Here is a 24,413-nt window from a genome sequence, read left to right as displayed (position 1 = left end):
CATTATATCTTGCTCTTTCTGAGAGATCCCATGTACTTATCCCAGGCCCTCTTGAATTCAGACACAGTTTCTAAGGCACATGTGTGAAACACAAGGCCTGTGGGCCAATTCCGGCCCGCCTGGCCTTTTTATGTGGCCCGCAGCAATGCTCCCCGAACTTCCCCTTCTCACAATCCAGCGTGTCTTCTTCCCGTGCCGGTGTGATGTCGCCATCACGCTGGAAAGTCTGCCAGCCTTCGCAGTGATTTGGCGGTGTTGCCCGTGGCTCCCCTTCTTGCTTTCTGTCTGCCGTGGTCCACCTGGGTGGAAACAGGAAGTTGAGCATCATTGGAGACAGACCGCGGCAGGCAAAAAGCAGAAGGGGGAGCCATGTACAACATTGCTGAATTGCCGAGGCAGGTTTTTCAGCTTGGCAGCGACATCAGACCGGCGCGTAGGGGAACACATGCTGGGCTGTGAGGAGATTGGGACCGGCATGTGAGGAAACACATGCTGGGCTGTGAGGAGATTGGGACTGGTGCTGGAGGGAAAGGCATGTTGGGCTGTGAGGAGAGAGGGTCCGGTTGGACCTGGGGTGGTATGGAGGAAAAGGGAAAGAGATACTTGAAGGAAGAACTGTTGGGAAGAGAGAGGGAGAAATGGTGGACCTGGGGGGAAGGAGGGAGGCAGGCAGGGGGAGAGATGGGATGGGGGGCAGAGAAAGGGAGAGAAGTTGGATCTGGAGATGGAAGGGAGGGAGGGAGAAATATTAGGCCTGAGAGTGGAAAGGAGAGAGAAATTCAGCATCTCTCTTTCTTTTTTTTCCCATTTTATTGTTCAGCCTCAAGGGTGGAAGGGAGAAGAACAACAGAAAAGAGAGGGAGCAAAATGTTGGACCAAAAGGAGAGAGGAGGAGAGATAGAAGGAAATAGGAGGCTGGGAAAGGAGGGAAATGGGAGAGCTACAGAATAAGAGAAGATGGAAAATTGATAGATAGCTGAAAATTTAAAAAGAAGGAGAAGGATGAGAAAGAGGGTGAGATTTGAGTGGACAGAGGCAGAAAAGAAAAACGGAGAAAAGTTGAAAGTGAAAAATCAATATGTTGGAGACAAGGACTGAAGCAAGAAAGAAGAAGAGAAAAAAAATTGACAGTAGACACTGGAAAGAGAATTAGAAGATAGACAAAATCAGAAAGAGAAACTGGGACCAAAAGCAAAATGACTAGACAACAAAAGATAGAAAAAATAATTTTATTTTCTATTTTGTGATTACAATATGTCGGATTTGAAATGTGTATCCTGTCAGAGCTGGTGTTAGACAGCAAGCATGAACTAGGACCTAAAAGAGAGAGGAAAAGTCTTTTTTATTTATTTTGTATGTAACACATAGCCAGCGTGGGGTTGGAGAGGTTGTATTCATGTACTTCTACTAAGGCTAACACCCTCTTTTGTTGGTGCGTAGCGTGGGTTTTGGTGCTGGCGTGATTGATTCGACACTCAGAAGTCCTGTGAGAGTCAGAGCAGTTTCCGCCGGTGCTGGGGCCCACGCTGTGTGTTAGTAAAGGAGGGGGTAAGTATCTTAATAAAAAATTTGGCCTGCAACTTAGCCTGTGTTTTAGATTTCAGCCCCCTTTGTGATTTGAGTTTGACACCCCTGCTCTAAGGGATCAGTGAACAAATAATATTTGAAACAGTTCTTTAGGAAGCTGAATGCTAGAGAAACCCCTGTAGTGCTTACCCTCTGTGAAAAGAGATGGCGGTAGATCTGGGAGACCATATTTACTAGGGTCTAATGAAATCTGTTTAAAGTAAAATTAGCAAAGGATAGTTTTAAAAAGAAAAGCCCGACAACACCTTTTGAAGGTAATTCTATAACAGGTTGTCTTCAAAATGTACTAGTTATAGCACCTATGTTTGTTTGTTTTTTTAATTGAGATGTGCTTGGAAGGAGGACCCTGGGGGGGGGGGTTCTTATTTTGGGATGGGTTGTGTTGAGATGGGGTTTTATGTAGGGATGGGTTCTGTTTCTTAAAATGTTGAGCTTATGTATTCTTGCTGTATATTATGCTTTTGTTGAGCTCAATAAATATATTTGAATATAGCACCTACTTGAAGCCTCTTCTATTAACAAAAGTATACACTTTTCTTTATAGAATACTACTGTAGCACAAGTGCCAAAAATACACATACATTAGCTGGTATAAATGCTCATACCTAGATGTTAGTACATACATGCATAAATATAGCATTCTGTGATTTATCTATTCACCTATGTGCTCTGCCTATGTTCCAGCCAGTGACGTAGAGAGCTGGGTGGACTACTCTGGGCACCTCTTCACCCACCCACCTCTTCAGATCTTCATTGACAGCAAGCAGCATTTCCTTCCTGTTACTTGCATCAGCCTCGGCTTTCCTTCTGACATCACTTCCTGGTTGCGGGACCGGGAAGTGATGTCAGAGGGAGAGCTGAGGCTGGTGCAAGCAGTATATAGGAGATGCTGCTTGCTGCTGGTGAAGATGTGAAGAAGTATTTGGGGGGTGCACAGCGCAGCAATGCTGGGCACCACCGGCTCAGGTGCCTACTTCCCCCACTACACCACTGGTTCCAGCCAACCTCTATCCATATGTTCGCCAGCAAAGTATTCTTTAAGAGGTCATTTATTGACAGAAGTGGCTGCTTATGAAAGCCAATAGCTGAAATATCATTAACACAGCTCTTTCTAGAATTACTCCCTTTATGGTTTGTTTGGTTTTTTTTACATAAGGGTATAGCTTAACAAGTTCTTTCTTTTGCAGATATGCTGAAGCATGGTAAACTTGGCCAAAAGGAAAGAGGTACAGTATTAAATATAATTTTCCACTTTCTGCTAGAAAACTACATAAGGAAATGTTTAGCTAAAGAAAATGATCTCATTTCTGTTTTGTGCCAAAAAAATTTTTGTTACTACAGTTTCAGCTAGGGTAATTCATGGAATGGCCTCCAGCGGATGTGGTGGAGATCACGACTGTATCTGATTTCAAGAAAGCTTGAGACGAGAACATAGGGATGTATAAGGGAGAGGAAGGGATAGTAAATAGCAGATGGCATGGATGGGCAGACTGGATAGGCCATTTGGTCTTTATCTGCCTTCATTTTTCTCTGTTGCTATGTAACTTTGTTAAGCAGCCACAGCTTAAAAGTTAAATTGCAATAATTAAAGACAAGTTTTGAGAGCATTAAGTTCACTTGTTGCTTTAATTTCACAAGTGTTTTATTTTTCCTAATTTTGTTCACTGTCAGTTAATAGAATTTGTGTATTGCATTACATGTTGAACTGTGCCTCAGACTGCCGTCTATTCCACCCCCTTGCCCTGACTTGCTTTGGTTGGTTTGCCTTCCATAGTTTCAAACATTAGCAGGATTCCAGTGAGCATTTTTAGCTCATTCCTTTAAGTGGCTCAGTTAAATTAACTACGTAGAACCTAAAAACTGCCATTTGCCCAAATTTTTCCCCATAAATTTAGAAGTCTGAGCAGTGCTGTAATTTTAAGCATGAACAGTACTCCTTTCTAGTGTAATGTGCTGGAATGGTGTACTGGTATTTAGTGAATGGACAGCAAAAATACATTTTGCTACCTGCAAAGAGAGTAGAGGAGGTTCTCAGCCAAAAAGAAAGAGCAGACCCAAAGGTAACGGGGTTAAATATATGAAGGCAAATCAGAAATTAAAGGCAATCGTTAAATTACACAATAATAATAATAATAACAGCTTATATACCGCAGTACCATGAAGTTCTTTGCGGTTTACAAAAGATTAAGCAAAGGTACAAATTGATTGACTTCAAGAGGGGTAGAAGAAAGAGAATTAATATGACAGGAAATTCATTGTTGAGGAAAAAGTGATCAATAGGACAAGTTAATCGCTATTGGGGGGAGAGAGATGAGTGGATCAGTTGTCTAGATGCTTTAGGAACAGGTGTGTTTTTAGACGTTTCCTAAATTTCTCATAAGTAGTGGGCGAAATTAATTGTTCAAGGTCTTTACCCCATGATGCTGCTTGGTGTGAGAGAAGGTGTTCATGGTGTTTTTTCAGTTTGCAACCTCTCACTGGGGGGAAACGAAGTTGGAATGTGAGCTTCTCTTGTGTCTGTTGGCTGAGAAGGAGAAAAAGTCAGTAATGTATTTAGGGGCAAGTCCGTATAATGCTTTAAAGCAAAAACAGGAACAGAGCTAGCGAAACGCAATATATGTGCTCGTACATTGCCTGTAGATAGTTCATACACACACAGTGTAGCACTCGGCCTTTAGTCGTGTGGCAGCCACGAGGTCAGAACATGGATGCTCCATTGCAAGTTTGCACCATCGAAGAAAAACGTGCAGTAGTATGCTTTCTTTGGGCAGAGGAAATGAAACCTGTGGATATTGACTCAATATGATCATAGCACCATGAATCAATGAAAGGTTTATGAGTGGGTAAAAAGGTTTAAAGCGGGATGAACAGGTGTAACCGAAGAAGGTCATTCTGGTCGCCAATCAACATTGTACACAAGAGCACATTGACAGTAGCGACAGAAGAGACAGTGCAACAGCTTGGGATCTGGTGCCTAGCAATTGTCACATCTTCGGTCCACTGAAGAAGACGTTGTGAGGTCACAGATTCACCTCCGATGATGAAGTAAAGGAAGCAGTGTTCAGCTGGCTTTTGGAACAGCTGATAAACTTCTCTGCAGGAATATAGAAGCTAGTTCAGCAATACAATGCGTCGTCTTGCATGGGGACTTTGTGGAAAAGTGATGTGTTCCGTTGCTCACAGTTACTTCTATTAAAGCTATTAAATGTATTTTGTCTTTACTTTTTGATTTACCCTCATATTTAATGAAACAGTCACAAGTGCCTGATATCACGAGTCACCAAAAGGCTGTGTCAGAGGCAGAACTAGAGAGAGAAAATCAAAGCACAAGCTTCTCTCTAATATAACACTAAACTCAAATTCTAAAAAACAATAAAAAAAGATTCATCGGTCTTAGAAAACTGTTGAAATAACAATTAAAATGCTTAAAAACACTGTATTTTGACTTTAAATATGAAACAAATTCTCACAGCAGCATAGAAAGTCTCCATAGAAATGCTCTTGTTTTTGAGATGGAAATGCTGCTGGACTGAAGAGAAAGCTGTGAATTTCTGAGTGACTATATTTGCTGACTGATAGGTAAAGGTTCCTTACCAATTTCCTATAGATCTTACCCCTGACGCAGGCTGTGGGTGAAACCTGGCCATGTTGAGTGTATGGTTTAATAAACCACACTTTTCTTCAAGCCTGGAAAGCAAAGACAGACTTTGAAAAGAAGATTTTGCTGGAAGTAAAAATACACAGTAAAAAATTTTTTTTAGGTATATTAAAAGCAAAAAGCCAGGAAGAGAATCAGAGCACAATGATCTTTTCGGTTGGTAATTAGCCATCTTACTCTTAAAGAGTTCAGGGATCATACTGAACATGTTGGTCTGTCCAAGTTAGATTGTAAGCTCTTCCAAGCAAGGACCATCTATAAATATCAAACTGAAGCTGGGACATTAGATCATTTGTTATTCTATTGTCCATTAATACTTGCTTTTTGGAAATCAATATGGGGTCAATTAAATAATTTGTTAGATAATCCGATGGCATTATCCTATGACACCGTTTTGTTTGGTATGTCATTGAGGGCAAAAAGCCAAATATCCTCTAATAACAATAAGCTTCTACTCATTATGACAGGGGTTGCCATACAACAGATTACAAATAATTGGAAACATTTGGATAGGCTGAATTATAGCTTTTGGTAGAACTCTTTGTGTCACATTTTCAAAATGGAAAGGATAATTGCCTTGCAGCAAAGAAATTTTAAGAAATTTCAGGTTATTTGGGAGCCATTAACAAGATACTGTAAAGATTGAAAATATTGCATAGAATAAATATTAATTCCCTGTTGTTCATACACATCTAGGGTGGGGGAGGTATATTTTATGATTTCTTCTGCTTATGATTAATTGTTGGATATGAGGGAGGGGGGGATATTTGATGAAAGCTATAATTTGATAATATAATAAGTAATGTTAAAGTATAAAATGATTGTATTTGTGTTATACTTATTGTGAGTTTAAAAAATGAATAAAGATTTATAAAAAAACAACAACTGTACAACGCTGTGTATGCCTTTTAGCGCTATATAAGTGATAAGTAGTAGTATGAAAGTCTTCTGAGGAAATTAGAAGGTCATGGGCTAGGAGGTAATGTCCTATTATGGATTAAAAACTGGTTTAAAGACAGAAAATAGAGAAGGTAAATATTGGGGTTCCCCAAGGGTCTGTGCTAGGTCCGCTTCTTTTTAAACATATTTAACAGATAGGAGATAGGAATAACTAGTGAGATAATTAAATTTGCTAATGACACAAAGTTGTTAAATCGCAAGAGGATTGTGAAAAATTGCAAGAGGACCTTGTGAGACTCGGAGATTGGGCATCAGAATGGCAGATGACATTTAATGTGATCAAGTTCAAAGTGATGCATGTGGAAAAGAGGAATCTGAACTATGGCTACGTGATGCAGGGTTCCACGTTAGGAGTCACTGCCCAGGAAAAGGATCTAGGTGTCAATGTTGAAGATACATTGAAACCCTCAGCTCAATGTGTGGCGGCAGTTAAGAAAGCAAATAGAGAATGACAAGGGGACAAATCTTTCCCCATCCCCGCAGGAACTCATTTTTGTCCTGGCTAGTTCTTTTCCTGCCCCAAGCTCTGTCCTCATCTGCACAAACCTCAAAACACTTTAAAATCATAAGTGTTCGAGGCTTGTGTGGTTAAGGCAGGGCTTACAGGAATAGGGTAGGAACAGGGACAGTGACAAAACTCGCAGGGATTGGACAGGGAAATTGAGTTGCTGTGGGGACGGGCAAAAATCTGTCCCCGTGTCATTCTCTAATATCAAGTTCAATCCTCTCCTAGATTTCATAGCACTCAGCTGCCACATCAGTCATCGGTGGTACAATCTGCCTTGCAGCGTGCCCATAGTTCCAGGACATATGCTAGCATGCCTCCAGGAAAACAGGTGTATTTTCAAGCATCTATTCTTATCAATAGAGTCATAAATTACCAATTTTACATGGCTTTATATATGAAATCTCTTCTTCAGATATCAAGCTTTGAAAAGCATCTTCCACCTGACCTGGCTAAACCCTATGATCAGCTGGTTGCGTCTTTTCTTACCACCAGGAAGTATCTTGCCAGAGCAACATATTTTTGATATGTCTTCTTGAGCATCTGCCATATCTATTATGCATTGATTAGCTTGGCTTACAATATCAGATCTTCCTACTTCAATACAAAACCGGCTCACCAACTTCTCTTGCAAAGGAGAAAACATTTTCAATACTCGTATAAAGGAAGCTTTTGGCAAAATAATAATAATAACTTTATTCTTCTATACCGCCACAATCTTGTGACTTCTAGGCGGTTTACAATCAAGAGTGCTGGACATTCAGCGAAATACAATAAGTAGATATTCAGAGGAAATACAGAGATCAGAGACCTCAGGAGGCAATAGTATAGAAGAATAGAACAGAACAAACAGTATAGAAAATAGAACAGAACAAACATACCCGACCTGTTGCAACATCTAGAGCAGGATTATCCAACGTTAGTCCTCGAGGGCTGCAATCCAGTTTTCAGGATTTCCTCAATGGATTTGCATAAGATCTATTTACAAGGACTGCTTCCATTGTATTCAGATAGATATCATGCATATTAATTTGGGAAATCCTAAAAACCCGACCTGGCGAGGGCTGAGGTTAGACATCCCTGATCTAGAGATTCACCATCTACTCTTGTCATATGAGCTCAAAACTTTGTAGTCTCTTCCTGAAACTATTCTACTGGAACTAGTTCCCTCTTTTGCATCAGAACTGGACCCTCATATTAATCATCCGGTTCATAGTCGTGTGCGAGACACTAACGTGCCAACAATCGAGCGCTGACAATTCGGCGCAAGAAAGAAGCACACTACAGGAAAACTTAGTTTTAAAGAGCTCCGAAGCAGGCTGTGAGTGGGGGAACTCCCCACTTTACTGTATAGTGTTCGCGCTGCTGTTGGGGGGGTTGGAACCTCCATTATAGAGAAAATGTAACTTTTTTTTATTTTTATCGGGAAAAGTTCTGTTTTCTCTATAATGGGGGGGGGTTTCACCCCCCCCACACACACACACACCCCTCAACGGCAGCACGAATACTATGCAGTAAAGTGGGGGGTCCCCCCCACACACCCCCATCGGAGCTCTTTAAAACAAAGTTTTCCCGCGGCACGCTTCTTTCTTGTGCCGAATTGTCAGCGCTCGATTGTCGGCACGTTGGTGTCTGGCGCGTGATTATCCCGTCACCAATCATCCATTCAATCTCCGGATGGGATGTTTTGGTAAAATAATGCAGAATAATAGTAAGCATGTGATAATGCGGTAGTGCATGTTAATAGTAGGGATGGGCTGACTCTTGCTAATAAGTGTTTGCAGTATGTGTAAAAATGGCATATGTAGCGTGCACACTATGCCATTTCGTCTTAGCAAGTGCATTCTTTCCCAGTAGTATGCACATGTATGAACCTCATGTATGTAGACTCCACCTGCCTGGCCTTTTCGGCAGCAATCGGCCTATCAACGCCGTTATGTGGCTCACCCTTTACTACCAGCTCCTCAACAGCCTAGGCATCAGTGCCAGCAACAACGGCAGACCCCTAGGCCACCACAGCAGCAACAGGTGAAACCTCCTCCACAACAGAAGTCTACCCAACCCTTTTGACTTCGTTCTCCAGAGTATAGCCAGTGTTCTACCATCTGCCTCTCTTCCTCAACCCATAGGAGGACGTCTTGCTTTCTTCATCAGCCGTTGGGATATCATCACCTCGGGTCAGTGGGTCCTCAACATCATCCGCCACGGCTACTCTCTCATGTTCATGCTTGCAGACACTGTTAGGAAGGAGTGCACCCTTGTCTGAAACAAAAAGAAATGAGGACAAACAAAGAAAAGACACAAAAATGTTTTGGCTGCCTAGTTAGTAAACTGTTCACTGTTAGATTGTAAGTCGAAGGGGGGGAGAGCCTACTGTATGTAAATTTAACTCATCTTTTGTTACTGCTGAAAAAGCATGAGCTGAGTCTAGATAAGTACAATCCTCACTAGAGACATTTGCTATGTTGCAGAGGAGCAGATGTTGAAGAATGGATATCCTGCTTATACCACATCTTGTGCCTGGCTTGGATACTCTGATCAGCAACTGAAAGAGGTCTGAATCCTTGACATTGTCGCATTACGCATTTACTTGCAAATTCTATATAGTCTGCCTACATCAGCATACCTAGCCGAAGTAGGCACCTATCTTTAATTGATTAATAGGCTTAATTGGTGCCAATAATTGGCCTTAATTGAAAGTTAAGCACCTAACTTGAAAAACACGGTTAGCAGCAAATTGTGGGCATGTTTTCAAGTTAGGCGCCTCTTTGTGAATTGGTACCAGTATTTAGGCAAAGAAAACTCAGATATAAATTGAGTGCACTTAAATTTAAGATGCCTAGCGACGCCTAAGCCTTGTTCTATACAGTGTGCCTAACTTATATAGAATTGCACTTATCGCTGTACTAGTCAGCATTGATATATTTTAGGTGGACTATATAGAATCAGGCCCTTAGGGGTTTTAACTGAAATGTAGAGCATTGATATTTGACTTTTTGATTTATGGTTTACAAAGACTGTTCAACAAAATATGGTCTAATGTCCATTGTTAATGTTTCATTTGATTTTGCAAGTCCAGAGGAAGAGGGTGAAATCTCATAAGATCCCTGTTCTCTCTGCAAAAAAAAGAAAAAGAGATGAGGAGTTGGTGATCTTAAACTGAGCCTACAGAAGCTAACAGGCTCATTACTCATTGCAGAAAGTTAGATCCGGTGCTAGCAGGTTTCAGTGCAGCATATATACAGGAAAGGTCAGTCTATCCTGTCAAACATGTTGCCAATGTCTAGAGAGATTAACAAAGGTTCTGTTTCAGACACTTCAGTCTGTCAGTTAAATTCACTTTACAGTGAATGTTGTCAGCACTCTGGCTCTCCTGAAAGCCCATTTGATCTCTGTTAACCTACAAGCGAGGAAAATGCGTGGGCTTACATGTGAACACTTGGCTAGAATCTTGACATCCTACTTTAGTAAGGAGATTGATCTGTACAAACTGTACTGTTGGCCCTTCCTTATGGGTAATTGAAATATGAGAAGAAAATGTAGAGTTAGGCAACTTTTTGCCTGCAAGTATGGTGGTTATTCCAGGGACTAGAATTTAAGAGATTAAGGCTGTCACCACCTGGGCTCATACCAGGTTTTAAAGCCATATTCTCCTGTTCTAGTTCCATGCATGAGCTCTCAGTCTTAAGCCTGTTAAGGGAGTCTCCTGGTAAAGGTTAAAGACATGGAGGGGCATTTTTGAAAAAAAGTCTAAGTCCAACTTGGACATTTCCAGTTAAACGTCCAAAGTTGGAGGTACAAAAATGGCCATTTTCGAATGGCAAACTGCTAGACGTTCAAATATAACTTTTTTTTAACCTCTTCTTAGACGTGTTAGCCACTGGGATATCTAGGCCGCTAGAATGTCTAACTTTATACACCCACTTTCGATCAAAAAAGCATCCAGGTTGAAAACGTCCTAATCCTGATCTTCAAACACATCACAATGATACAACTCCTTAAAAAGCCTTCACTGGGCAGTACCTGCCCTTCCAACTATTGCCCCATCTCCTCCCTTTCTTATCCACCACCATTGTTTTGACTTTCTTTCATCTCAAGCTACACTTCCCCCTCCGTTTTCGCGGTTTCGTTAACCATAGTTTTTGTTATTCTCGGGTTTTTTTGTTCCCAGGCTCTGCCCCCCCAATTTACGTCACAATAAATCGCTGCTCCCTGTGTTGCACAGAGGAAATTGCTGCTCCCAGCATTGTACGGAGAAAATCGCTACACTTGCAGGTCAGTTTATTTGCGGTTTAGTGTCGTCTTTTAGGGTTTTTTACAGAAAAACCGCGAATAACAAACAAAGTTATTTGTGGTTTTTCTGTATTCACTGCCATTCTGTTCCCCTCTCACTGCGAATGCGGAGGGGGAAGTGTATTCTTGACCTGCTTCAATTGGGCTTTTGCCCTCTTCACTCTACGGAAAACACCCTCAATAAAGTCTCCAGTGATCTGCTCCTGTTCAGATCTAAAGGCCTATATTCTATTCTCATCCTCCTTGATCTGTCTGTGCTTTTGACACTGTTGATCACCATTGATACGCTGTCCTCACTTGAATTTCTGTTATTGCTTGTTTTTCTTCCTTTCTTTCCCATTGTACTTTTAGTGTATGTTCTGGTGGATTCTCTTCCAACACTATCCTACTATCGGATAATGTACCCCAAGGCTCTGTCTTGGTACTTCTGTTTTCCATCTAAGTAGTATAATGGGTACACTTCATGTCAAACTGATTGACAGATGAGATAAGGATCTCATCTACATTTATTCCCTTGGTTCTCTGAGCTCATTCCATGGTTTTTTGTATCACCTTTATGCTGATGACTCACAGCTTTATACCTCTACACCTGACGTTTCTATAGGAATCCATGCCCAAGTTTCAGCCAGCCTGTCTGATATTGCTGCTTGAATGTCTCACCACCATTTAAAAACTAAACATGGCCAAGACTGTGTTTCTTATTTTTCCTTCTAAACTTTCCTCTCCTCTTCCCCCATTCTCTATTCCTGTGAATAACACTTATCTTCCCTATCTCGTCAGCTCGCAACCTTGGAATCATCTTTGACTTATCTCTCTCCTTTGCTGCACAAATGCAACAGTCCGCTAAAACCTGGCATTTCTTTATCTATAATCACCAAAGTCTGAACTTTTCTGTCTCATCACACTACCAAAACCCTTATTCACACACTCATCACCTCTCAGCTAAACTACTGCAACCGCTTCTATCTGCCATCATGTTTCTATGTAAATTGTCTTTCTTTGCCATTTCTGGGTCATAGACCATAGAAGTCCGCCTGGCACTATCCTTAGGTTCCAACTACTGGAATTTTTGTCAAAGCCCACTCCGGCCTATCCAGATCTTCTTGTCATTTACGGGACACAGAACATAAAAGTCTGCCCAGCACTGTGCTTATGTTCCAAATTACTAGAGTTTCCATTGAAGCCCTCTCCAGCCCTCCATATACAGGACACGGACTGTGTAAGTCTGTTCTGTACTGGCCTTAATTCTTCACAGCTGGAGCTGACATCTAAGTATTCTGTTGTTTAATGTTTGGTTCACAATGAACTACAAATGACCTAAAGTTACCCTATTACTAATGATTAATCTCTTGCTAATGAAAATCCCCAGACAATTAGCAAGGCATTTTGTCATTCCTTGCCCTACTCATATTTGAATTTACTTATAGTACATAGAAACATAGAAAAATGATGGCAGAAAAGGGCCATAGCCCTTCAAGTCTGCACACTTTATCGACCCTCCCCCTTAACCCTCTGAGAGATCCCACTCTCATGACCCATCCCCTTAACTCTACCCTCTTAGAGATCCGACATGGGCATCCCATTTATTCTTAAAATCTGGCACGCTGCTGGCCTCGAACACCTGCACTGGGAGCTCATGCCAATGATTAACCACTCTTTCGGTAAAGAAATACTTCCTGATGTTGCCATGAAAATTTTCCGCCCCTGATTTTCAGCGGACGCCCTCTTGTGGCCGAGGACCCTTTAAGAGAGAAAATATCGTCTTCCACCTCGAGACGCCACCCTCCTCCATGCACGCCCCACTCCCCAACATCACACTTACCATTAGTACTGGAAACATGCTGCTACTGTCAATGCTATATTCTGATCTGGTGCAGGGCCCAAGATTCTCAGAGAAGATGGGGAGCAATGAGCTGGCGTTAGTTCTTGGCGCGTAGCGCGGGGTTAGCGCACCTTAGTAAAAGCAGCCCTTAGTATACATAGATACTTTGGTTTCATAATTATACTGTAACATATTAACCTCGCTCTCTTTTCTGCCTAGCTATGTGTAAAAGCACTGAAGGATGGCTGGACAAGGTAAGCATGACTTGTGCTTTTTCCAGAGGAAGCAAAATGGCAGAAAATTGGGTTATACCAACTGCAATATGCTATTGTTAACAAATATTTTATTCCTGAGCAATTTGCTTAAAATGTGATTTATCAAAAACTACTATCACTACTAATTACCAAATACATTTCATTACGAAACAGGCTCAATACCTCAATTACAATATTTCTTAACTGGTGTGTCTGGACCCACCTGTAGGTCTCCAAGAGTTGGGAGGTATGAGTATATCGCCAAACATTTAGCACAAAGAAAACAAGCGTGTGTTGCAGGAGAGTGCAACACAGAAAGCCAAGTACTTGAAATCCCTTTCGCCATGCTTTAATTCTGCTTTTCCTCTTCCCAGTGATCATTGTTGGCTGCAACACAAGCTGTTGTAGGTCTGCTTCCCCTTTCCCGTTTCCAACTGGAAATCAGTACCATTACATTCTGAACCTACCTGTGCTTCTATTGTGATAAGTGATGCCACAAGCCCAAGCTGGAAATGGTGCATTCTGCACCCTCCCTGTCACCATAGGGTGCTGCTCCTTCCTCTATGGCCAGGATCACTGTCTCTGGTGGATGCAGAGGAGAAGGCATTGGTCTGATATGGAAGATTTGCTTCATCACTTCTGAACAACATATTTTCAGGGTCTGTGTTACTTCACAAAGGAGCCCTTCTATTAAAACTTAACTCGTGCTAAATGCTGAGAAGCCCCAGGTATGTTAGATAGATTGTGAGCCCACCGGGACAGAGAGGGAAAAATGCTGGAGTACCTGATTGTAAAAACCGCTTAGATAACCTTGATAGGCGGTATATAAAATCCTAATAAACTTAAAACTTAAACTTAAAAGGGGCTTCTTAGCATTTAGCATGCACTATTGAAATTATTGCACATTAAGGGCTCTTTTTCTAAGCTGTGATAGCGGTTTTAGAGCGCACGCTAGATGCTAACGCCAGCATTGAGCTGGCGTTCTAGCTGTGTAGCTTGGGATTAGCGTGCGTGGCAATTCGTGCGCTAAAAACGCTATCGCAGCTTAGTAAAAGGAGCCCTAAGCTTTAGTAAAAGGGCTCCAAAGTATCTTGCAGTGGAAGGATTTGTGTTATTACTGAGGCAATGCAAGAATTTGAATATTTTTGGGGGTACAGCAAGCTGTCCTAGCTCTGCTGGACTCCAAAATAGTGAACAATTCTAGATATGTACAGCAAGTTTAGTGTGAATTTATCTACTGTTCAACCACATATTTAAAAAACTATATGTAGCATGTCAGACCCTGATTCTTATAAAGTAAATGGCAGTTGGCGTTTAATGTGAGCAAGTGCAAAGTAATTCATGTGGGAAAGAGGAAGCTGAACTATAGCTACGAGACTCCACATTAGGAGTCACTCTCTAGGAAAAAGGATCTAGGTATCACCTTGAGGATATGTTGAAATCCTCAGCTCAAAGTGCAGCAGCGGCTAAGAAAGCAATGTTAGGAATTATCAGGAAAAGAATGGAAAACAAAGATGAGAATATTTTGATGCCCTTGTATTGCTCCATGGTGCAGTCACACCAAAAATACTGTGTGCAATTCTGGTTGCTGCATCTCAAAAGAGATATAGTGGAATTGGAAAAGATACGGAGAAGGGCAATGAAAATGATAAAAGGGATGGGATGACTTCCCTAAGAGGAAAGGCTAAAGTGGCTAGGGCTCTTTAGCCTGGAGAAGATATGGCTCAGGGGTGATATGATACATGTCTATAAAAAACTGAGTGGAGTAGAAAGGGTAGATGTGAATGGCTTGTTTACTCTTCCCAAAAATACTTGGACTAGGGGGGCATGCGATGAAGCTACTAAGTAGTAGATTTAAAATAAACAATAGAAAATATTTCTTCACACATCGTTTAATTAAACTCTGGAATTTGTTAACAGAAAATGTGGTGAAAGCAGTTATCTTAGCAGGGCTTAAAAAGGTTTTGGATAACTTCCTAAAGGAAAAGTCCATAAGCCATTCTTAAGATGAACTTGGGGGAAATCTCTTTGGAATCTTGCCAGCTACTTGGTTGGCCACTGTTAGAAATAGGAAGTTTGGCTTGATGGACCTTTGGTTTGTCCCAGTATGGCAACTCTTATGTTCTAACATTGATTTCAATAAGTTACCTCCTCGTCTATGAAACCGCGCTAGTGTTTTTTAGCACAGAGAGCCGTGCTGAATAGTCCACGCTGCTTCCAACGCTCATTGAATTCCTATGAGCATCAGGAGCAGCATGGCCCATTCAGCGCGGCTCTCTGCACTAAAAAACGCTAGCGCAGTTTCGTAGAAGAGGGGGTTAATGTTGTTAAAAACAGTTTATATTTCCCTTGATACAATTTGTAGCTACAATAAAATGAGATTTGGGCTTTCTTTTGTTCAGCTGCAGATTGAAATTTCAGCATGCTACACGCATTAACACAGTCTATAGGTGTCACAACCGAACCACTGTTCTGTCATATTCTTTTCATACCTTACGTACCAGCATTTCAAAATGAGTGAGGGAGCCATACACAATACCAATTAGCCTTTCCTTCATGGTAAAGGAGCTTGCTCAGCACCCACTGCACCTAAAGCGCTGGCTCCTATGATTCACACTATTGAATTTACCCGGTTGGATTAATTCAGTAGGTTAAACTGATCCAGAACTTCTGATTACTGAGTGAGAGAATTATAAGATGACCTGACATAGGAGAACCCTTTTTACCTCTTGGATACTATCAACTTAGGTAAACAACCAAAATTCATCACTCTCTGAAGTGTACTTAGTGACCAGCCTATATGAACGCAGGGTCTTATTTCAAGTTGTCAGGTGTCCACTTCATTAAAACTACTCCCAAAATTGATATTATAAGTACTTGGTGTTTTTTTTTCTTCTAGAGGTACCTCAAGGTATTATCTTGCTTGCTCTTTCATCCCATTGGTTTGCCTTTTCAGGTTCAGGAAACTATTGACATGACAAAAGTTTCCAAAGTAATACAAAAAAGGCTCTTGATTTTATAACAGGACACCATGGTAACATAGGTGCCTATATGTCTTCATAAAACAGATGCCCAGAACCATCCCCTGTAGTGTGCAAATGCTAGTATACACATTTGCACCTGCTCCAAAGTTGGTGTAAAATGGGGGCATGTTCTCTTAAGCACTAACTAGCTTAATTTATAACATATATGCATAAGAAAGGCAAAGTTGATGCCTTTCTTATGTTTTGCTTCTTGCTGTGCTGGGCAAAGGAAGACTCCTCTTTTTCTGTTGAGTAACATATTTACATCATATCTCCACTCCTATGCCACTCATAACTGTGTTCTGAGAATGCCTACATGTGATGCATATATAAGTACAGTACTCCCTGATATTCGCAGGGGTTCTGTTCCAGAAACCCCCGCGAATGTTGAAAAACAGCGAATATGGTTTTTAGGCAGGGGAGACAGGAGAGAGGGCAGCTGGAGAGGGCAGCCAGAGAGCCGGCGAGTGAAGGAAATCACTCGCTGTATGCTCTGACCGCCTCTTCCTGTACTAAAGTCGGGCCTCACCAATCAGGAGCTGCTTTGACACGCAGCTTGTTGTTTTCTTTACAAAGCCAACGACGTTTCCAAGTTTTATTAGAGATTTGATATACAGGATGAAAAGCACCCCTTCATATGTGTTCATAGCTCTAATTAAAATTACAGGGTACAATCACCAGGTTCTGCTGCTTTATTGTATTGTCCCTGGTCACACATACAGGGATGCTGCTCCATCTCTTAACTAGTACCCTGCAGAGAAAAGCCCTCTGCTTCCTGTTCCATCCAGCCCCTCCCTTCTCCCAGGCAGCAGCTTGCAGAGATCAGAAAGGAGGGGTAAAACTGGAGCAGACGATATAGAGTAAAGAATTATGACTATGCTGTAAATCAACCCCTCTTCTCATCATTTCCCAGGGGCTGATGCTACAGCCTCGGCACCCTGAGGTTGTGGGTTCAAATCCCACACTGCTCCTTGTGACCCTGGGCAGGTCACTCAATCATTGCCCCAGGTACGTTAGAGTGTTAGCCTACCGGGACAGATAGAGAAAAATGCTTGAGTGCTTGATTGTAAAACGGTTAGATAACTTTGATAGGCGGTATATAAATACCTAAAATAAATTAATTAAATTTTAAAAACCAGTAGAAAGCACCCCCTTGTGAGTACTAATTGACTCTGTTGCTGACAACATCGGTAGAGAAAGGATTGAGAGCTGACGTGGAAAATTAATTGCTGTTTCATATTTTAGAGTTGGTTCTTTCAGAGAAGGTTTGAGTCACGCTGGCAGAGCAGTGTGCGTATAGAAGATTGCACTTTTACGAAGTATGATTCATTTATTTTGTGGATTGACAATTTTAGTTCAATTATTGCCCATCTGGGCATTCTCAGAAGCACAAAACTTACCAAAAATGAAAAATCAGAAACATGGAGAAAATGTAGTAATCGGAAACTTAGCCAGATTTTGCTGTAAGGGGGAAAAGACCTTTAATAAAATAGGTGTCAATGTGAAGCTGAAGGACTGATCTGCATAAAGACAATTTTATTCAAAATCCATTTGGGGGATTAGTTGCTCCCTTTGTACCCCACCTAGCTATGCCTCGGATAGAAATAGCCAGTAAAGTCTGTCTATCTTGCATTGCAATAGCATGTTGTATCTGGTTCACTTTTATGCAACACCTTTAGCATGTAGATAAATGGAAACAGCAGATCACATATCCAAAGAGAGAAAATCTTTATCCTTAATAGGAAAAAAAATCAATCTCATATCAAGGTTTACTGAAGTGGCCACATTTCACCCACCATCAGGCTGCATCAGAAGTTACTGTCAATACAATAAAACCAACTTTGGGCTCCTTTTACAAAGGTGCGCTAGCGTTTTTAGCGCACGCACAAGATTAGTGCGCACTAGCTGAAAACTTACCGCCTGCTTAAAAGGAGGTGGTAGCGGCTAGCTCGTGTGGCATTTTAGCGCGTGCTCGCACCTTTGTAAAAGGAGCCCTTAGTGGTGGTCGAAAGGTGACCACATCAGAGAAATCTCATGACGCAGCTCAATGTTGGGCAAATCGTGGCCATATCAGGCAACTTCTCTGATATGTAATCCCCATGATATCTTCGGATTGCCTGTCCATTTTTGGTAAACAGTACCTTTAGCATGTTACTTTACTGACCATGCTAATGGAGTGTGTTTATGACAGCACAAGGTGTCTTTCTTGGTAAGTAGTCAATTGGTATTGGTAACTGTATTTCTCTCTTGGTGTAGCCTAAGGGAGAGCCAGTAGCTTTACCTCTTTATCCATGGCACATACAATACCCTTATTAAATGAGGAAACAAAATGTCCCCATGATCTATTCCAGTTTTCTCTTATTTCTGTCTGCTCTCAGTTCAATGGTAAGCATCCAGTTCCAAAAATACAGTACTTAAGTCAAATCAGTAAAGCTGCATACCTCCTGAAAGTAGGAAAAGAAAGGGAGCGATCGATCATTATGTGTTTTTGGGCTAGATTCACAAACCTGCCCGATCGGGACCGACCCGTGCCCGATCTGGGCAGGTCCGATGGATTCTTGAAACTCAGATATGCAGATGCCGGCACCTGCATCTGCGGCACGGATCGCTGGTGTGAACATAAGAATTTCCGCTGCTGGATCAGACCAGTGGTCCATCGTACCCAGCAGCCCGCTCACTCGGCGGCCCTTAGGTCAAAGACCAGTGCCCTAACTGAGTCTAGCCTTACCTGTGTACGTTCTGGTTTAGCAGGAACTTGTCTAACTTTGTCTTGAATCCCTGGAGGGTATTTTCCCCTATAACAGCCTCCGGAAGAGCATTCCAGTTTTCCACCACTCTCTGGGTGAAGAAGAACTTCCTTACGTTTGTACGGAATCTATCCCTTTTTAACTTTAGAGAGTGCCCTCTTGTTCTCTCTCTCTGTAGATGATCTGCACATGCATCTAGACCCGTCGAAGCCACAACTTTTTTTGTTTGTTTGTTTTAACTTTACTCTTTTTTAATACTTAACCCAGCGAGCCTGTGGTTTTAACCTGCCTAAAACCACGGGCTCACAGTGTGGGGAAGGGCAGGAGAGATTTGCGGTGGCAGGCAGGAGAAAACCAGGGACGAGCAGGGCGGCGATTCGGGGCAAAGCAGGCAGGAGAAGAGCATCAGGGCAGCAGAGAGCAGGGCTTCCGAGAGTCAGAAAGACGTTTTCGGCTGGTCCCCAGCAGTCACTTCTTGGGTTGAACGGCCAGCCCAGTTGGTTTTAAAAATTTGGTTGGTGAATCTCATCCCTGTCTACTTTGCATGTGTTTCTCCTCATTTGCATGCACGGATTTGAAGCGGCTCGCAGGAGAGGTTAGTGAATGGGGTCGGAGGGAAATCTGGTCACAAAGGGGTTGCAAACTGATTGGAACACGATTGGTTTGCTTTGTGAATCTAGCCGTTTGTTCTTTTTCAAAATTAAAACCAGAAAAATATATACAGCAAAAGTATGCAATACTACTTACAGTGACAGTGCTAAAGATGAAACATGAATGAAATAGAAACATGACGCAGATAAAGGCCAAATGGCCCGTCTAGTCTGCCCATCCACAGTAACTATTATCTCTTTCTCTCTCTGATAAATAGTGATCTTGATGGAACTAGGCTGTACTGCCAGTACAAATCGAAAAGCCATTAATCAGTCCTGTCACATAAATATTACTCTCATAGGATAACTGTGCTAAACTCTTACATTTATATTTTTAGGTTTAAAGTTAAAGTTGGTGCAGATTTGCCAGATGACATTCGCAGGTGTAAACTTGTAAGAGAAATGATTGGACCTGACAATCTCTTGGTGAATATAAATTTAATTTTTGCTAGTACAGTTCAAAGGTAGAAACAGGCAGGGCCAGATGTAAAATTGCAGCAACCATAGGCAAGACTGAAGGGTGAAGGCATGATTCCTGCCTTCTAGTGTAAACTGCCACGGGGCCCACTTAAGACTAAAACACAGGTGGTTGGGCTTCTGTTGCTTTTGATAACAACATCATTGTTGAACATGGTAGTTGCCTAATTCCTAGTCACAAAGAACACATGGGTTTGCCTGGTTGAACTCTTGTTTGAATAATTTTCTTATTGAGAAATTTCATGGGTGTTTTGAAGTGAGAGCTAAAGATCAGGGTTGATTCCCCTGATTCTTATGAGTATGAATAGTATGGCTCTTAAAAGTATGAATAGTGCTTTGCTAATGTCTTCAGATCTTTGTACATTTTTCACATTTTCTTGCCAAAAAGTATAATTGAAAATGCATAAAGTAGAAGTTTTTCCACTGAATTATTTAACCTACTTATGCTTTCAGTGTGCAATTAAAAAAAATTATAAAACTACCCAAAAGGTAACTAAGAAAGAAGGAATTTTTCATACATTTTGACTCAGTACGTTTATAGTAATAACAGCCAGAGATTGTTTAGGATAAGTATCTGCCAAGTTTGCCCAATAGGATGCAGCAGTTTTTGCTCATTCTTCTAGCAAACTAACTCGAGCTCTTTCATGTTGGTTGCGACCATCTATGGACATCAAGGGCCAAATTCTATAAACGGCATCCCGATCGTAAGCGGCCAACTGCTGCCTAACCAGCCAATCGGGATGCATTTTCAAAAAACCCCCCAAAAACTCCTCCTGAGGCAGGCCGCCTACATTGTAGGAGCCTCCGGGAGCCTAGGGAGGCACGTAGGCCCACCTAAGCTCACCTAAGGCTAGGCGTGGGTGTGCATTGGCCCAGAAGTAGCCTTAGGCGGGCCTAGGTGGCTCTAAGTTCCCCCCCCCCGAAGATCGCCCACAGGAGAGATGCCCAGTCCCTCCTGCTGGAAACCCCCCGCTCCCCCCACACTGCTCCTTGTGACCCTGGCCAAGTCTTTTGGGACACAATGAGTTTGGGGGAAAATCTGCATTATCTGTCAAAATCAAATGAAGCTCCGATCCTTATTTTGAGTTTATTTAACATTCTACATGCATTCTTCTATTTAAACAACAATAAAACCCAATCCAAATTTTTTTTTTTTTTTTCAGATGCTAGATGCTAACCAACGATGGGATGTACAGGAAGCCATAGACTGGGTCTCCAAGTTAGCAGAATTTAAGCCGCTGTGGATTGAGGAGCCCACATCACCTGATGATATTCTTGGACATGCAACAATTTCCAAGGTAGCAAGGCTTTTCCTCTTCATGCCTGACCAGTTGCATACATGATTTTATTGGGTATTCACAGTGTACAGTATCTTTATGAAGTACATTTTTGTACAGTAATGCTAACCAGAATGACATTAATTTTGCATGTTTGGTCATCCTAGCATTTGAGCCATATGACTTTCCTGTCCACTCTTTCTGTAAATCATTGAATCATAATGATATTTTTGTGTTATCTAATATAATAAAATGGTAGGACGCGCATGCGCACTAAAAAAAAGTGTTCCCTGATCCGTCGGGTTTTTTTTAGTGCGCATGCGCAGGTTTACGTCACCAAACTCGGCAACTTGGATAACAATCGCGCTTATGCTCAAGCCGCCGCCACGAATCCTCTCTCGAACCGCACCAGGATCGAGAGAGGAGCTGCGGCGGGGGCTTGAGCATAAGCGCCATTGTTATCCCCCTACCTAGCTGCGAGGCTGCGGCGGCCTTCCTCACGGTTTCACGGTGCTTGGTCCGCCAAATAATTCCTGCCGTTGACCAAATTTGCCCCACCGTTCCTTCCCTTCCTCCATCAGGTACAGTTCAGCTCCGCCTATGTTAAAAGCAGCTGCTTTGAAATTGGAGCCCTGCCGCCACCGTAACACGTTCCCTCTGCCGCGGTCCCATATGTCAGAGAAGGGGCGGGACCAAGGCAGAGGGGAAAGTGCTACGGCAGTGGCAGGGCTCCGATTTCGACGCGGCTGCTTTTAACATTGGTGGAGCTGCACAGCACCTGATGGAGGGAGGGAAGGAAAGGTGGTTGTGCGCTGTTGAGCCCCTCTGCACGGACCCAAACCAAAAAAGGAGCCAGGACTCTTCCCAACCCGGCGCCGCCAGACCCGACAAAACGGCCCTACACTCACAGACCCGCGAGCAGGGTTGCCATGGAAATCTAACCGGAATTACATGCAGTCGCGCAAGGGTCAGTGAGAGGGGATCAGGAGCTAAAGAGAGATTGAAAAAAAAAAAAAAACAGTGCACAAGTAGAGAGAGACACACAGACAGTCACAGAAGGACAGGGGGCTAAAGACACAGATTGAAAAAATAACAAAACACAGAGGACAAGGAGAGAGAGACACAGGAAAAAAAATGACAAACAGACATACAGCAGCCAAGGAGACAGACATACTTACATACAGCGTCCAAGTAGACAGACAGAGAGACAGCAAAAAAATACAAACAGCCAAGGAGACAAACAGAAAAAAATAAAAATTACAATGCCCAAGGATAAATTCAGGAAAAAAAACCTTCCAGACATACAGTGGCCAAGGAGTTAGACTGAAAAAAAGGCATACAGACATACAGCAGCCAATGAGACAGACAGACTGACAGCGACCAAGTAGACAATCAGCAAAAAAACACAAACAAACACACAAAGCAAAAAATTAGAAACATACAGCGGCCAAGGAGACAGGCATGCAACAAATAGGAAAAATAAAAAAACTTTTAATAAATCAACCATACATGAAGAAGGAATAAAAAAAAAAAAAAGGGAAAAGACACCTACAGGGAAACACAGGATCAAGAGCATACAGAGAAAACAGAAGTTTGCAGGAATCAGGAACATATAGAGAAAGGAGAGCAGAGACCCCTGCAAGAAGAGAAAAATAGCAAAGAGACTGGGGATGAGAAAGAGAGCAGAGATGCTTGCAGGGAGAAAAAGCTAAGCAGTAATGTTACAGCTTGAGAGTGCAGACTGAGGAAGAAAGCAGAGACAGCGCTACACAGGGAAATGGAGGGAGGAAAGAGACAGAAAGAAAAATACAGACAGACATAAATTCTAGCACCCGTTAATGTAACGGGCTTAACGACTAGTACAAGAATATTATCCTTTGCTTTTTTTTTTCCTTTAAATGTTTTTTTACAGAAATACTTGATTCAAATTTCAGTAAATGATTTGATTCATTTAATTGTTAGTTTAGCACAAAGGGGCTGATTCTATAAAGGCACCTATCTTAATTGGCAAAATACCCTTCATAGCCTCAGTAATTGGGGGAAAAATTTAACTGGGAGATACGCCTATCCTGTTCTATAAAAGATTAGGTGCCTATCACAGGGCACTTAGCAGTGCCTAACACCTAAGTGGACGTTTCTATGGGCAGAGCGTGACAGTCACCGCTAAGTGATATTCTCCAAAAACTTAGGCACCTGAAATGTATTCTTTTAAAACCCTCACCTACATTTCAGGCACTTAAGTTTTTACACCACCAGCTGCAATTCTGTAAATGGTACAGCCGACATCATTTTTCTAGACCCCAAAATATTAAGATATGATTTGTTTTGTGATGCATAACCCTGCTTGGGAAATGTAATAGTTCATTTTGCATATTACTTTCAACTCCTGCATGTTACATAACACATGCTAGAAAGAAAAAAAAAGTATCTATATAGGAGACCTCTTATGATGATTGGCTTGTCCTTACAAATTATCCTGATGTAGTAAAGGTAAACTACAATTTTGTTCCTAGAAATGGTCTCTCTTTAGGATGAGGAAGGGAAATCATTTGTTGCACTCCTTCTATGGCTTACAGGGCCTCGAAAGAGCTCATTCATGCAAATGAATCTCAAAAGCAAACTCCAGTCTCCTTTTTGTTTTGGTTTTCTATTGAAAGATCTAGAATAGTTTTCATTTTTCCTGATTAATTTTTTGAATCTTTGTTATATAAAAAAATCCACCACCATCTCTTAAAAAGGCTGTGCTTACATCTATGCACTCACAAATTGATATTTTAAGGCACTTGGACATACTGGAGTGTTATACAGGCACTGCATTCATGCTATGATTTATCTCCTGAGGAAGTGTTTGGTGAAACGGGTATCCCTGTAGGGATATTAAACAGATAAGTGTTTCACATGTATAACACTCCAGTATGCTCAGCCAGTTTGTGTGTGTGTGCTGCCTGATTGCAGCCTTTTAACTATTTGGATTTTTTTTGTGATTTTTATATTGTTTTTTTTAATATACATATAAGACAGCCAAGGACCCATTAAGACCCCTAAGGAAGGCATTTTTATTTTGTCAGGTGATATGTAATTTTATATATCATTTGGGGTTGTTGTTGTTTTTTACTGTGGGCCACTTGTGGATTGCTTTTATGTTTTTTGGACATTTATT

The 24,413-nt window shown here is 41.7% G+C and overlaps 1 protein-coding gene across 4 annotated transcripts in view; it reads left to right on the top strand.

Moving 5' to 3' along the window:
* ENOSF1 (enolase superfamily member 1) overlaps positions 1-24,413 on the top strand; it is a 76,915-nt gene that overhangs the window by 28,347 nt on the left and 24,155 nt on the right. For all 4 annotated transcript variants that reach the window (XM_033934965.1, XM_033934964.1, XM_033934966.1 and 1 more), the window contains 5 exons: positions 2,775-2,813; positions 9,182-9,264; positions 13,045-13,079; positions 19,838-19,925; positions 21,140-21,274. In XM_033934965.1, coding sequence (XP_033790856.1) covers positions 2,775-2,813; positions 9,182-9,264; positions 13,045-13,079; positions 19,838-19,925; positions 21,140-21,274 — 380 coding nt within the window. The remainder of the gene's footprint in view (positions 1-2,774; positions 2,814-9,181; positions 9,265-13,044; positions 13,080-19,837; positions 19,926-21,139; positions 21,275-24,413) is intronic.

The sequence above is a fragment of the Geotrypetes seraphini genome, chromosome 2 (assembly GCF_902459505.1).
Source record: "Geotrypetes seraphini chromosome 2, aGeoSer1.1, whole genome shotgun sequence".
NCBI lineage: Eukaryota > Metazoa > Chordata > Amphibia > Gymnophiona > Dermophiidae > Geotrypetes > Geotrypetes seraphini.
This window is presented reverse-complemented; position numbering and strand designations above follow the sequence as displayed.